This window comes from Eschrichtius robustus, chromosome 17 (genome assembly GCF_028021215.1).
Source record: "Eschrichtius robustus isolate mEscRob2 chromosome 17, mEscRob2.pri, whole genome shotgun sequence".
Lineage (NCBI taxonomy): Eukaryota > Metazoa > Chordata > Mammalia > Artiodactyla > Eschrichtiidae > Eschrichtius > Eschrichtius robustus.
The window spans coordinates 40,859,691-40,875,426 of record NC_090840.1 but is presented as its reverse complement, the minus strand read 5'-3'; the positions used below and the strand labels follow the sequence as shown (position 1 = coordinate 40,875,426).

Below are 15,736 nucleotides of genomic sequence, written 5' to 3'. Positions count from 1 at the left end.
TCTCCAAAATATACAAACAGCTCATGGAGCTCAATATAAAAAAAAAACAAACAACCCAATCAAAAAATGGGCAGAAGACCTAAATAGACATTTCTCCAGAGAAGACATACAGATGGCCAAGAGGCACATTAAAAGATTCTCAACCTCACTAATTATTAGAGAACTGCAAATCAGTATTACAGTGAGGTATCACTTCTCACTGGTTAGAATGGCCATCATCAATAAATCTACAAACAATAAATGCTGGAGATGGTGTGGAGAAAAGGGAACCCTCTTGCACTGTTGGTGGGAATGTAAATGGATACAGCCACTTTGGAGAACAGATGAATTGATAAAGAAGATGTGGTACATATATACAATGGCATATTACTCAGCTATAAAAAGGAATGAAATTGGGTCATTTGTAGAGATGTGGATGGACCTAGAGTCTGTCATAAAGGGTGAAGTAAGTCAGAAAGGGAAAAACAAATATCGTATATTAATGCATATATGTGGAATCTAGAAAAATGATACAGATCAACTGGTTTGCAAGACGGAAATAGAGACACAGATGTAGACAACATATATATGACACCAAGGCAGGAAAGGGGAGGGTGGGATGAATTAGGAGATTAGGATTGACAAATATATTCTACCATGTGTAAAATAGATAGCTAGTGGGAACCTGCTTTATAGCACAGGGAGCTCAGCTTGGTGCTCTATGATGACCTAGATGGGTGGGATGGGGCGGTGAGAGGCAGGTCCATGGGGGAGGGAATATGTGTATACATATAGCTGATTCACTTCATTGTACAACAGAAACTAACACAACATTGTAAGCCAATTATAATCTGATAAAAAAGCAAAGACATCGAATGGCTGAATGGATTAAAGAAAAACAAGATCTAATAATATGCTGCCTACAGGAGTCTTACTTTAGCCTTAAAAGCACATATAGACTGAGAGTTAAGGGATGGAAAGAGACATTTCAAGCAAATAATAACAACAGCAAAAAGCAGAGGTAGCTATACTTAGACAAAATTGACTTTAAATGAAAAATGGTGAATAAAGACAAAGGATGTTATTATATAATGATAAAAAGATCAATACATTAAGAAGATATAACAACTGTAAATATTTATGCACCCAGCATTGGAGTACCTAAATATATAAAGCCAACTAACAGAGCTAAAAGGAGAAATAGACAGTAATACAATACTAGTTGGGGGCTTTATTACCCTACTTTTATTTTAATTATTTACTTATTGTATTGGAGTATAATTGCTTTACAATGTTACTTTAGTTTCTACTGATTCACAACGAGGTGAATCAACTATATGTATACATATATGTCCTCCCTCTTGGACCTCCCTCCCACTCCCCCACCCCAATCCCACCCATCTAGGCCACCACAAAGCAAAGAGCTGAGCTCCCTGTGCTATACAGCTGGTTCCCACTAGCTATCTATTTTACACATGGTAGTGTATATATGTCAATCCTAATCTCCCAATTCATCCCACCCTCCCCTTCCCCCACCCCATGTCCACACGTCCATTCTCTATGTCTGTGTCTGTATTTCTGCTCTGCAAATAGGTTCATCTGTATCATTTTTCTAGATTCCACATATATGCGTTTATATACAGTATTTGTTTTTCTCTTTCTGAATTGTTTCACTCGTATGACAGACTCTAGTTCCATCCACATCTCTACAAATGACCCAATTTTGTTCCTTTTTTATGGCTGAGTAATATTCCATTGTATATATGTACCACATCTTCTTTATCCATTCATCTGTCGATGGACGTTTCATCAAGACAGAGAATCAGTAAGAAAACAACAGATTCGAACAACATTAAAGACTAAATGATCCTAATATTCATATATAGAACATTCTAACTCTCAATAGCAGAATATATATTCTCAGGTGTACAACAAAATTCTAGAATGGGCCATATGTTAGGCCATGAATCAAGTCTTAGCAATTAAAGAAGACTAAAATCATACCAAGTATCTTCTGTGACCACAATGGCATGAAAGTAGGAATCAATAATAAGAAGAAAACTGAAAAATTCATGAAAACAAGGAAATTAAACAACACTGTCCTAAACAACCAATGGATCAAAGAAGTTAAAGAGGAAATAAAATTTTTGAGACAAACAAAAGTGAAAACACAATACACCAGAACCTGTGGGATGCAGCAAAAGCAGTTCTAAGAGGGAGGTTCATAGCAATAAACACCTACTTAAGAAGTAAGAAAGATCCCAAATAAACAACCTAACTCTACAGCTTCAAAAACTAGAAAAAGAAGAATAGAGCACAAAGTTAACAGAAGAAAGAAAATAATAAAGATTAGAACAGAAATAAATGAAATAGAGAACAGAAAAACAATTGGAAAGATTATCCAAACTAAGAGTTGGTTCTTTGAAAAGATAAGAAAAATTGACAAACCCTTAGCTAGACTAACCAAGGAAAAAAGAGAAAGGACACAAATCAACAAAATTATAATTGAAAAAGCAGACATTATAACTGATACCACAGAATTCAAAGGATCATAACAGCCAACTATATGCTAACAAACTGGACAACCTAGAATAAATGGAAAAATTCTTAGAAACATATCATTTACCAAGACTGAATTAGGAAGAAATATAAAGTCTGAATAGACAATTTACTAGTAAAGGGAATGAATCAGTAATCAAAAACCTCCCAACAAACAAAAGTCCAGGACCAGATGCCTTCACTAGTGAATTTTACCAAACATTTAAAGAAGAATTAACACCAATCCTTCTCAAATTTTTCCAGAAATAGAAGAGGAGAGAGTACTCCCAAATTCGTTTTATGAGGCCAGCATTATCGTGAGACTAAAACCAGAAAAGGACACTAGTAGAAATGAGAGCTATAGGTCAATACCCCTGATAATTATAGATGCAAAAATTTCAGTAAAATACTAGCAAACCAAATTCAGCAGTACATTAAAAGGATCATTTATCATGATCAAGTGGGATTTATCCCTGGAATGCAAGGATGGTTCAACATATGCAAATAAATCTGTGTGATACATCACCTTAACAGAAAGAAAAAAATCATATAATCATCTCAATAGACACAGAAAAATCATTTGATAACATTTAACATAAATTCATAATAAAAACCCTTAACAAAAAGTCATAAAAGGAACATATCTCAACATAATAAAAGTCATATATGACAAGCCCACAGCTTCCTCAACATCATACTAATGGTGAAAGGTTGAAAGCTTTTCCTCTAAGGATCAGGAATAAGACAAGGGTGTCTATTCTCACCACTCCTGTTCAAAATAGTACTAGAAATCCTACCTAAAAAAATAAGGCAAGAAAGAGAAATAAAAGTAAATGAAGAAGTAAGACCATCTCTATTTGCAGATGGCTTGGTTTTATATACAAAAATCGTAAAGATGAAACAAAAAAAAACTGTCAGATCTAATCAAGGAATTCAGTAAAGTTTCAAGATATGAAATTAACATACAAAAATCAGTAGCATTTCTATATGCTAACAATGAATTTTCTGAAAAAAATAAAGAAATCAATCCCATTTACAATAGCATAAAAAAAATACTTAGGAATAAATTTAACTAAGCAAGTGAAATTTCTCTACTCTGAAGACTGAAAGACATTGATGAAACAAATCAAAGAAAATACAAACATACAAATAAGTAGAAGGGTATTCTGTATTCATGAATTGGAAGAATTAATATTGTTAAAACATCAATACTACCAAAAGCCATCTATAGATTCAATAAAATCCCTATCCAGATTCCAATGGCATCTTTTACAGAAGTAGAAAAAGCACTCCTAAAAGTTATATGAACCACAAAAAACCCTGAATAGCCAAAGAAATGCTGAGAAAGAAGAAAAGAGCAGGAGGGATCACACTTCCTGATTTCAAGTTATACTATAAAGCTAAAGCCATCAAACAGTATGCTACTAGCATAATAACACACAAAAGAACAATGGAATAGAATTGAGAGCCCAGAAATAAGACCAAGCATATACAATCCACTAATATTTAATAGGGAAGAATACTCAGTGGAGAAAAGAAAGTCTTTTTAATAAATGATTCTGGGATAATTGGATATTCACATGTAAAAGAATGAAATTGGACCCATATCTTACACCAATCAAAAAATTAACTCAAAATGGACTAAGGACTTAAATGTAAGACCTGAAACCATGAAACTCCTAGAATAAAACATAGTAATAAAGCTCCCAGACATGATTCTTGGTAATGATTTTTGGATATGTCTCCTAAAGCACAAACAAATGAAAAATAAACAAGTGGGATTACATCAAACTAAAAAGCTTCTGCACAGTAAACAACAACAAAGGAAAAAACCATCAATAAAGTGAAAAGACAAAATTTGGAAAGGGAACAAAATATTTGAAAACCATATATCTGATAAGGGTTAATGTTCAAAATACATAAAGAACTCATATAACTCAATAGCAAAAAAAAAAAAAAAAAAAAAAAAAGGGCAAAGGACTTGAATAGACATTTCTCCAAAGAAGATATATGAAAGGTCAACATGTACATGAAAAGATGATCAACATCAATACTCATTAGGGAAAAGCAAATTAAAACCACCCTGAGATATCACTCATGTCTATTAGAATGACCATCACAAAAAAGACAAGAGATAACATGATGGCAAGAATGTGGCAAAAGGGAATGCTTGTGCACTGTTGGTAGATTGTAAATTGGTGCATCCACTATGGAAAGCAGTATGGCTTTCTCAGGTTCCTCAAAAAATTAAATACTGAACTACCATATGATCTAACAATTCCATTTCTGGAAGTATATTCAAAGGTAATGAAAACACTAAGTTGAAAATATATCTGCACCCCTATGTTCATACCAGCATTATTTATAGAGGCGAAGACATGGAAACAACCTAAGTGTCCATCGATGGGTGAATGGATAAAGAACTTATGAGATATATATATATATATATATACATATATACATATATAATGGAATATTATTCAGCCACAAAAAACAAGGAAATCCTACCATTTGTGACAACAGGGATGAGCCTTGAAAATATTATGCTAAGAGAAATAAGACAGAGAAAGACAAATACTGTACTGTATGATTTAATTTATATGTGGAATCTAAAAATATAAAAACAAAAACCCCAAACTCATAGAAAAAGAGATCAGATTTTTGGTTACCAGAGGTAGAGAGTGGGAGGAGGGGAATAGGATGAAGATGGTCAAAAGGTACAAACTTCCAGTTATAAGATAAATAAGTATTAACGATGTAATGTTACAACATGATAATAGTTAACACTGCTGTATGGCATGTAGGAAAGTTAAGAGAGTAAATCCTAAGAAGATAAACATTTTTCCCTTCTTTTTTTCTTCCTTTCCTTTTTATTCTATCTGTATGAGAAGATGGATGTTAACGAACGTTTTGTGGTAATTATTTCACCTTATATGTAAGTAAAGCCATCATGCTGTATGCTTTAAATTTAAATAGTGATGTATGTCAATTATTTCTCAAAACTGGAAAACAAGTGAGGATTATGCACAATAATTCCTTCAAATAGATAAGAAATAAATAGAAAGTTATAGAAATCCGGACTGCCTGAAATAGTATAAGCCTGTTAATAACAGAGCTACATAGCTCTAGCTATGCTGTTCTCTTTTTTTTTTTTTTTAAACATCTTTTTTGGAGTATAATTGCTTTACACTGGTGTGTTAGTTTCTGCTTTATAACAAAGTGAATCAGTTATACATATACATATGTTCCCATATCTCTTCCCTCTTGCGTCTCCCTCCCTCCCACCCTCCCTATCCCACTCCTCTAGGTGGTCACAAAGCACCAGCTGATCTCCCTGTGCTATGCGGCTGCTTCCCACTAGCTATCTATTTTACATTTGGTAGTGTATATATGTCCATGCCACTCTCTCACCCTGTCACGTCTCACCCCTCCCCCTCCCCATATCCTCAAGTCCATTCTCTAGTAGGTCTGTGTCTTTATTGCTGTTCTCTTGTGGGTGAACTTTATGCAAGTTATTTAACTTCTCTGCAATTCACTTTTACTATTTCCACTGCCTTAAATTCTCTATCCCTAGGGTTTCCTCTAGTTGGCTCTTTCTTATTTTTCTAACTTCAACTCAAATATCACATCCTTAAAGTGACCTTCTCAGATTACTCACTTTAAGTATCCAACCTTCCATCTTCATCACATTGTCCTACATTTTCTTCATAGTACTTTACACTATCTGAAATTACTTCATTTCATGAATTTGTTTACTTGGGGTTTGTCTGTCTCTCCAGAGACCAAGGACCTTACCTGTTTTGAGCACTGCTATATTCTCACTGTCAGAGTAGTACCTTGCATAAAGTGGGTACTCAATAAATGTTAGTTAAATAAACAAGGGGCTGAATGAATGCCCATTTAAATCCTAGCTCTTCTGTAAAGACAAACTTATATAACGCATATAGATGTGAATTGAATCTTTAAAAGTACTCTGCATATAGAAACTGTAACAATAGTGATCTCTTTGACTGCTGTTTCCCTAATAACAACTCAGGCACACTTTTCAGTTCTACTTTTTTAACCTAAGGTAAAACAACTTAAAACAAGTTGTATGAGTGTGACATTCTTAATTATATCCCTTTAAATATGGATATCCTGTGATTTGATGGTATACTTAAGACTTCATGAAGATTAAAGGGACTTTGTTGTTGTTTTGTTTAAGCATTGAACACTGGTTTCTGCAGAGTTCAAGCAAAACATGAGATATAATCTCAATATATCCTATAAATACTCAGAGAGGCTGAAGTGGAAAAAATGAATGTCTGAAGAAACTTGTAGAAATTTCAAAGGTTATTGTTCCCCCACATAAATGGTATTGGGCTTGGTTTACAGTGCAGGAAAGATTTATCATAGATACTTAGTGGTGAGAAAAGACAGTATGGCTTCCACTGTAACTACATTCCCTTTTAATGTGGAGATCAAACCTAGTGCTAACAACTAGACAAGACAGCCAGCAGTAAAATATAATATGCACTTAGCTTCTGTTTGGCAATTGGATAGTTTTTCCTCTAAAAACCTAATTCAGCACAGTACAGAACAAGTTGTAGAAAAAAACCCAACTTGCACTGCTTCTCCTTTCATTAAGACAGATCATGCTCAGCCCCACACAGTTGGATCCCCATGTTGAAGACCATCACATTGTACTTTCAGCAAACCTCTCAGCCACTGTTCTCATAATGAAATGCTTTCATAGGAATGAAGGGAGAAAAAAGCCTAGGAAAGAAGGAGACGTGACAATACTTTGATTTTCAGTTGGAAAAAGAGCCATGACCTGAGTTTGAGCTACCCCTTTAAAAAGAATGACATACATTTATGACACCAGAAGAAAGACAGCTTTGCCAAGGACTTCCAAACCATTTAAAAAAGAGGTATTTGTATTCTTTAAAAGAATCCAAACTTATTTAACAGCTGAATCCTTATGTTTTAATGAGGTTTGGTTTTTAAATAGGGTCCTGCATTTCCAAGACTTCCACCATTGGAAAACTAATTTTTATGGCCACTATTTTTATTATCAATCATTTTAGTCTCAATTCACGCATCAATTAATGAAATTAGAAAGGAGGAAAATTGACTTGCAGCAAACTCTTAGTTTATGTTATTTGTCCCCATAAGTGGTCAATTTAAATTTAGTGAACAATGATGTGGTGGCAGAGGGACTGGAACTCTCCAAAGTTGTTTCCTCTAGACGTGGTTCTTCTTTGCACAGAATCTCCTTTTCAGAGACCTTACCCATCCTCAGGACTTGATGTCTCACCTCTGAGAGATGGCTCTCAAGATCTCAATCTGTTGTCCTGGCTTCTTAAATACTAATCTGACTGGGTATTTCTGCTTAGATGTCCTATTATATCTTGAAATTTAATAAACCAGTTCACCTCCTCACCTCACCTCACCAATTATCTCTCACTGTCTCTCCCTTGTCTGTTAGTGGTATAATTGTCTCAGACACTTGGGCTCAAATCCTTAGACTCCTATTTGAAACTACCCTGTCTTTTACTCATCATACCCATTCAACAGTCCTGTTAATTTCACCTCAAGTCTTTCAAATCTACCATTTTCTTTTTTAGTCACTTAGTCCAGGCCCATCTTTTACTATACTTGATCCCAGTGGGCTCAGGTTTACAGCCTGCCCTTTAATGTCACTGTTATAGCTGGCTTTGGTGGCTCTGACTTTGAATCCATTTCATATTCTTACTGTCCAATTTTCTATCTAAAGGATCTTTTTTATGTCACTTATCTATTGAAAAATAATAAATGCCTCGTGTTGTCTCCAAGATCAAGTCCAAATTCCTTAGTCTGTTATTTAAGGCCATCCATAATTCAGCCCCATCCATTCATATAATCTTATTTGTCACTATGTCCCTAAATGGAAGACTCTAACCAGGTTGGTCTACTTAACCTTTGCTCATGACATCACCTTACCTGAATGCCCTCTCCAACTGCTCTCTGTTTACTAAAAATTTATTTTCCTATAGCAAATACTTATTAGTTTGTTAGCTGACTAACATTTATTCTGATTTTAATGACAATATAATTTCCTTCAGTGAATGATCTCATCTCATTTTAATACTTGACTGTTAACCAAGGTTTTCTCTCCTTCCTTATCTAAGAGACCAGCATGCAACCATAACAAGACAAACCAGACTCTCCCTCCTGGAAAGTGGAATCTTGAGCAGAATGTCCATAGACTGGAAATTGTTGAAACTCATTTATTCCAGTGGAGACAACCTGAAAGACTGGTGAGTATTTCTTGCTTACCTTCATCTCTAGACTTATCTTGTCTACTGACTTCCTAAGTCTAGATTCTAGACTGTCTGTTGATTCTGTGAACACTCCCATTTCCTTCTAGAGATTTCTTTTTTTATTAAAGAGGTAATTTCTGTTACTTGCACTCAAAATTCCTAATTGTCATCATTTTTAAAGGCTCCTTAAGCCCTTCCTGCCACAAGAGGTCTTTCCCAGCTTGCAGTGATCATTCCTTCAGGTTAGCAACTGTAGGTTTTAGTATATGCTTCATTCCTTTGGCAGTCACATTCCATTCCTTCAGTCAGTCACTAAGTATTTACTGAGCATTAACAACGAGCTTGGTTTTGTGCAAATGCATATTTTTAAAAATCTGTTAACTCATTTTTTGAATATAGAATATTTTTACGGGTAGACTCTGGGTTCTTCAAAGTCAGAAACTCTCTCTCAAGCATAAACGTTCCTTCCTTCGTGCTTGGCATGCACAGAAAACACATATTCTTACTGATTAACAAAAGCAGCCTCTTCCATTAAAGCTGCTTAAGAGGAATATAACTATAATATTAGGACTACTTGGTACTAATTGAATTAGTCAATAAAAATACAATAACTGGAAACATAAAATATAGTTCTGAAGAACTCTTCATCATATCCTAACTTGCTTGCTAACTTGGTAGTTTTCATGCTAAAAATCATCAGTTAAGATGCTAATTTCTAGAAGTTGAGTGTGCAATATCATCTTTTAGTGTACCACACAGCCATTTCCCTGAATCACTTTGAAACATTCCCAAGACATCAACCAGGTCATTCCTAAGAGCTGCCATTTGCATCATTCAAGCACACTGCTACCTTACATGATTGATAACCTAAAAGTCAGACAATGCAGTAGATTTATTTAACTTTAAACCCTATATCCTATTTTAACTATAATTAGGGATTGGCATGGTGGGGGATGAGAATTAACATTATATTTGCTTTAACAAAAGTCCCAAATAATTATCAAGCAGTATAATGGAGATCCTTGTTGCTATTCTATACAGGCAGACATGAATATTGGGGCAATAAGGAATAATGAGTCATAATCTACTGAAAACTAAGAGGGAGAAGAAAGAAAAGGAAGCACTCACCTTCTTTTCCAGTCTATCAATTAATTTCTGGAGTCTGTTTATCTGGGTCATCCATTGGTTATCTTCTTCTAATAAGCCTTGAGGGGAAAACCATGAGGGCAATATATTAAACTCTAGACAGATCAGGAATGCTTTGGTGTCTCAGAGCTTTTCTTTTACCCTGAAGGAAGAACACAGTGTCATTGGCTAATCACCACATTTAAATAAATAAATAAATATATATATATATATATATATATATATATATATATATATATATATATATATATATATATATATATATATATATTTACATGAGTTCTTTCTAAGTTATTGATTTCCATAGATCCATGTATCCCAGTGGGTTAATTTTTACAAGTCTATTTTGTTTATGTTGTTGCCTATACGGGCCTTTGATATTCAAAAGAACAGATCCTGCTGAGCCATTTTTACCACCACATAATGTAGCTGATTTTTCTTTTAGAAAAAGGAAAGCACCAAGAAACAATTCTAAACTTACTTCTGGGGCAGTGGCAGGAGCCAGGGAAATCACAGCCATGAACACAGCAACGGATAAATTATTAATCAAAAAGAAGTATAAGGGCAAGGTAGCTGGTATCTCCTTCCCTAGGGACTAACCTGAGTGGACACTATGGTCATGGCATAGCAGTTAAGAGTACAAACTCTGGAGCCTGCTGATTTTGGTCAAATTACTTAACATCTCTGGTCTCACTTTTCTTATTTTTAAATGGGCATAATAATATCACAAGCCTCACTGTGAGGATTGTGTATATATACACATATGCATACATACATATGTGTAGATATATATATACACACACAAACGTACATGTACTATGTATGTAGTATTTTTAATATGTTCTGTATACACACACACATCTCTATCTAACACCAGGTTAAACATTATGTAAGTTCTGCTGCTATTATTGTTGCTATTATATATGTTATTATGCAAAGGCAAGAAGGAGTAAGTTGTGGTCTAAGCCCCTGCACAAACATCCTGGGATCCTTGTGTATCCTTATGGCAGCTTGCTCAAAATATTTTCACAGACATTTGCTGAAGTAATACTTTTTAATATTTCCTGATAGGAGAATGTGATTGAATTTAAGACTCTAAAACCTTGTTTTAGCTTTGAATGTTAGGAAGATAAGACCTAAATTATAAGGGGGTAGTACTTTACATTAGAATTCAATTCTCCACCTGCTGTCTTCGGTGAAGCTCCTCTCAAACCCCACCAAATAAATTATGATGCAAAAAGAAGCAGTAGCATTGCCACAAGGAAGTGGCTACTAAAAATGAGTGCTTTTACAATAAAAATAATATTATAAATATGTAAACAAAGTTTATGTTTATATTTTAATTTGCAAAGTAGTTAACATCTTTCCATTCTAGGTTGCTCCTAAAAGAATTTAAGGCAGCTATCACAACAAAGTCCCACAGAAGGATATTTTGGGCTTAATACTGTTTTCTAAATAACTAAAATGGAAAGAACAATCTATGGTTTAATTTTAAAAAAATTGTTTAAACCTCTTTATTGGAGTATAATTGCTTTTAAATAGTGTGTTAGTTTCTGCTGTATAACAAAGTGAATCAGCAATACATAAACATATATCCCTTGTTTAATTTTTTATATGCCACATACAAGTGATAATATTCAGTATTTGTCTTTCTCTTTCTGACTTATTTCACTCCAATTCCACCCATGTTGTTGCAAATGGCAATATTTCATTCTTTTTCATGGCCAAGTAATATTCCATTGTATACATACATATGTGTGTGTATGTATATATATATATATCACATCTTCTTTATCTATTCATCTGTTGATGGACACTTAGTTTGCTTCCATATCTTGGCTATAGTAAATAATGCTTCTATGAATATTGAATGTACCTTTTTGAATTAGTGTTTTCATTTTCTTCAGACATAATCCCAGGAGTGAAATTGTTGGATCATTTGGTAGTTTTATTTTTAGTTTTTTGAAGAAACTCCATACTGTTTTCCATAGTGGCTGCACCAATTTACATTTCCACTAATGGTGCACTAGAGTTCCCTCTTCTCCACATCCTTGCCAACATTTGTTATTTGTGGGTTTTTTTGACAATAGCCGTTCTGAAAGGTGTGAGGTGATATCTCATTACAGTTTTGATTTACATTTCCCTGATGATTAGTGATGTTGAACATCTTTTCACGTGTATGCCGTCTTTGGAAAAATGTCTATTCAGGGCTTCTGCCTATTTTTCAATCTGGTTGTTGGGGTTTGTTTTTTTTTTTTCTTTTGATGTTGAGTTTTATGAGTTCTTTGTATATTTTGCATATTTAACCTGTTATCAGATACATCATTTGCAAATATTTTCTCCCAGTCAGTAGATGGACTTTTGATTTTGTTGATAACTTTCTTCACAGTGCAAAAGATTTTTAGTTTGATGTAGTCCCATTTGTTTATATTTGCTTTTGTCTCCCTTACCTGAGGAGAGATAATTATTAAAACTAATGTCAAAGAGTACACTGCCTGTGTTTTCCTCCAGAAGTCTCATGGCTTAAGGTCTTACATTTAAGTTTTTAATCTACTTTAAATTTATTTTTGTGCATGGTGTGAGAGAGTAGTCCAGTTTAATACTTTTGCATGTAACTGTTCAGTTTTCCCAACACCATTTATTGAAGAAGCTGTATTTTCCCCACTGTATAATCTTGCCTATTTTGTCATAGGCAAGATTATTTGCCCATAAAAGTGTGGGTTCATTTCTGGGCTCTCTATTCTGTTCCATTAATCTATGTGTGTGGGTTTGTGCCAGTACCATACTGTTTTGATTACTGTAGATTTGTAACATAGTTTGAAATCAGGGAGTGTGATACCTCCGGCTTTGTTCTTCTTTCTCAAGATTGTTTTGGTTATTTGCGGTCTTTTGTGTTTCCATCCCCTTTTAGAATTATTTGTTCTAGCTCTGTGAAAAATGTCACTGATATTTTGATAGGGATTTCACTGAGTCTGTAGATTGCCTTGGGTAATATGGTCATCTTAACAGTATTAATTCTTCTAATCCACAAACATTCTATATCTTTCTTTGTTTTAACATCTTTATTGGAGTATAATTGCTTTACAATGGTGTGTTAGTTTCTGCTTTATAACAAAGTGAATCAGCTATACATATTCTATATCCCCATATCTCCTCCCTCTTGCATCTCCCTCCCACCCTCCCTATCCCACCCCTCTAGGTGGTCACAAAGAACCAAACTGATTTCCCTGTGCTATGCGGCTGCTTCCCACTAGCTATCTATTTTACATTTAGTAGTGTATGTATGTCCATGCCACTCTCTCACTTCGTCCCAGCTTACACATCCCCCTCCCCATGTCCTCAAATCCATTCTCTACGTCTGTGTCTTTATTCCTGTCCTGCACCTAGGTTCTTCAGAACCATTTTTTTTTTCTTTAGATTCCATATATATGTGTTATCATATGGTATTTATTTTTCTCTTTCTGACTTACTTCACTCTGTATGACAGTCTCAAGGCCCATCCACCTCACTACAAATAACTCAGTTTCATTCCTTTTTATGGCTGAGTAATATTCCATTGTATACATGTGCCACATCTTCTTTATCCATTCATTTGTTGATGGACAATTCAGTTGCTTCCATGTCCTGGTTATTGTAAATAGTCCTGCAGTGAACATTGTGATACATGACTCTTTTTGAATTATGGTTTTCTCAGGGTATATGACCAGTAGTGGGATTGCTGGGTCATATGGTAGTTCTATTTTTAGTTTGTTAAGGAAACTCCATACTGTTCTCCATAGTGGCTCTATCAATTTACATTCCCACCAACAGTGCAAGAGGGTTCCCTCTTCTCCACACCCTCTCCAGCATTGATTGTTTGTAGATATTTTGATGATGGACATTCTGACTGGTGTGAGGTGATACCTCATTGTAGTTTTGATTTGCATTTCTCCAATGATTAGTGATGTTGAGCATCCTTTCATGTGTTTGTTGGCAATCTGTATATCTTTTCTGGAGAAATGTCTATCCATCTGTTTGTCTCATCTTCAATTACTTTCATCAGTTTTCGAAGTGCATGTCTTGTACCTCCTTAGTTAGATTTATTCCTAGATATTTTATTCTTTTTGATGGAACCATAAATGGAATTGTTTTCTTAATTTCTATTCTGATACTATGTTTTTAGTGTATAGAAATGCAACAGATTTCTGTATATTAGTTTTGTAACCTGAAACCTTACCAAATTCGTTGTTGAGTTCTGGTAGCATTTTGGTGGTGTCTTTAGGATTTCCTATGTATAGTGTCATATCATCTTCAAATATTGACAGTTTTACTTCTTACTTTTAAATATGCATTCCTTTTATTTCTTTTTTTAGTCTTATTTCTGTGACTAGGACTTCCAATACTACGTTAAATAGAAGTCGTGAGAGTGGGCATCCTTGTCTTGCTCCTGATCTTAGAGGAAATGCTTTCAGCTTCTCCCCATTGAGTATGATGTGGGTTGTCATATATGGCCTTTGTTTTGTTGAGAAATGTTCCCTCTATACCCACTTTCTGGAGAGTTTTTATCATAAATGGATGTTGAATTTTGTCAAAAACTTTTCTACAGTTATTGAGATGATTATATGAATTTTATTCTTCAGTTTCTTAATATAATGTATGACATAGATTGTTTTGCAGATATTGAAGCATCCTTGCATGCCTGGGGTAAATATTACTTGATCATCACTCATGATTCCTTTCATGTATTGCTCAATATTTTTGCTAACATTTTATTGGGGATTTTTACATTTATGTTCATATTGACCTGAAATTTTCTTTTTGTGTGTGATATCTTTTCAGGTTTTGGTATCAGGGTGATGCTGACCTCATAGAATGAGTTTGGAAGTGTCCCTGCCTCTGCAATATTTTGGAGTATCTTGAGAAGAATAGGTGGTAACTCTTTTCTAAATATTTGGTAGAATTCATCTGTGAGGATAACTGGGCCTGGACTTTTGTTTGTTGGGGGTTGTTTTATTACTGTCTGAATTTCATTACCGGTATTTGGTCTGTTCATATTTTCTGTTTCTTCTGAATATGTTCATTTCTTCTACATTGTCCTTTTTATTGGTGTATAATTGTTCATGGTAAGCTCTTATGATCATTTGTATTTCTCTGGTGTTAGTTATAACTTCTGTTTTATTTCTGATTTTAATGATTTGGACCCTCTCTTTTTTTCCTTGATGAGTCTGGCTAAAGGTTTATCAATTTTGTTTATCTTTTCAAAGAACCAGCTCTTGCTTTCATTGGTCCTTTCTTTTTGTTTTTACTGTTTTTAAGTCTCAGTTTTGTTTATTTCCTCTCTGATCTTTATGTTTCTTTCCTTCTACTAAATTCAGGTTTTGTCTTTTCTTCCTTTCCTAGTTCCTTTAGGTGTAAGGTTAGGTTATTTATGTGAGATTTTTCTTGTTCCCTCAGGTAAGCTTGTATTGCTATAAACTTCCTCTTAGAACTGCTTCTGCTGCATCCTGTAGATTTTTGATCATTGTGTTTCCATTTTAATTTGTCTCCATTTATTTTTTGATTTCTTCTTTGATTTTTCCAGCAACCCATTGGTTTTTATAGGCATATTCTTTAGCCTCCATGTGTTTGTGTTTTTTTGCACTTTTTTTTCTTGATTTCTAGTCTCATAGCATTGTGGTTGAAAAGTTGCTTAATATTATTTCAGTCTTCCTAAATTTACTGAGACTTATTTTGTGGCCTAGCATGTGATCTATCCTGGAAAATGTTCCATGTGCCCTTGAAAAGAATGTGTAATCTGCTGCTTTTGGATGGAA

The 15,736-nt window shown here is 34.4% G+C and overlaps 1 protein-coding gene across 1 annotated transcript in view; it reads right to left on the bottom strand.

The window, feature by feature from the left end:
• NECAB1 (N-terminal EF-hand calcium binding protein 1) overlaps positions 1-15,736 on the bottom strand; it is a 237,438-nt gene that overhangs the window by 53,009 nt on the left and 168,693 nt on the right. The window contains exon 7 of the mRNA XM_068525486.1: positions 9,927-10,003. Within this exon, the coding sequence (XP_068381587.1) occupies positions 9,927-10,003 (77 nt within the window). The remainder of the gene's footprint in view (positions 1-9,926; positions 10,004-15,736) is intronic.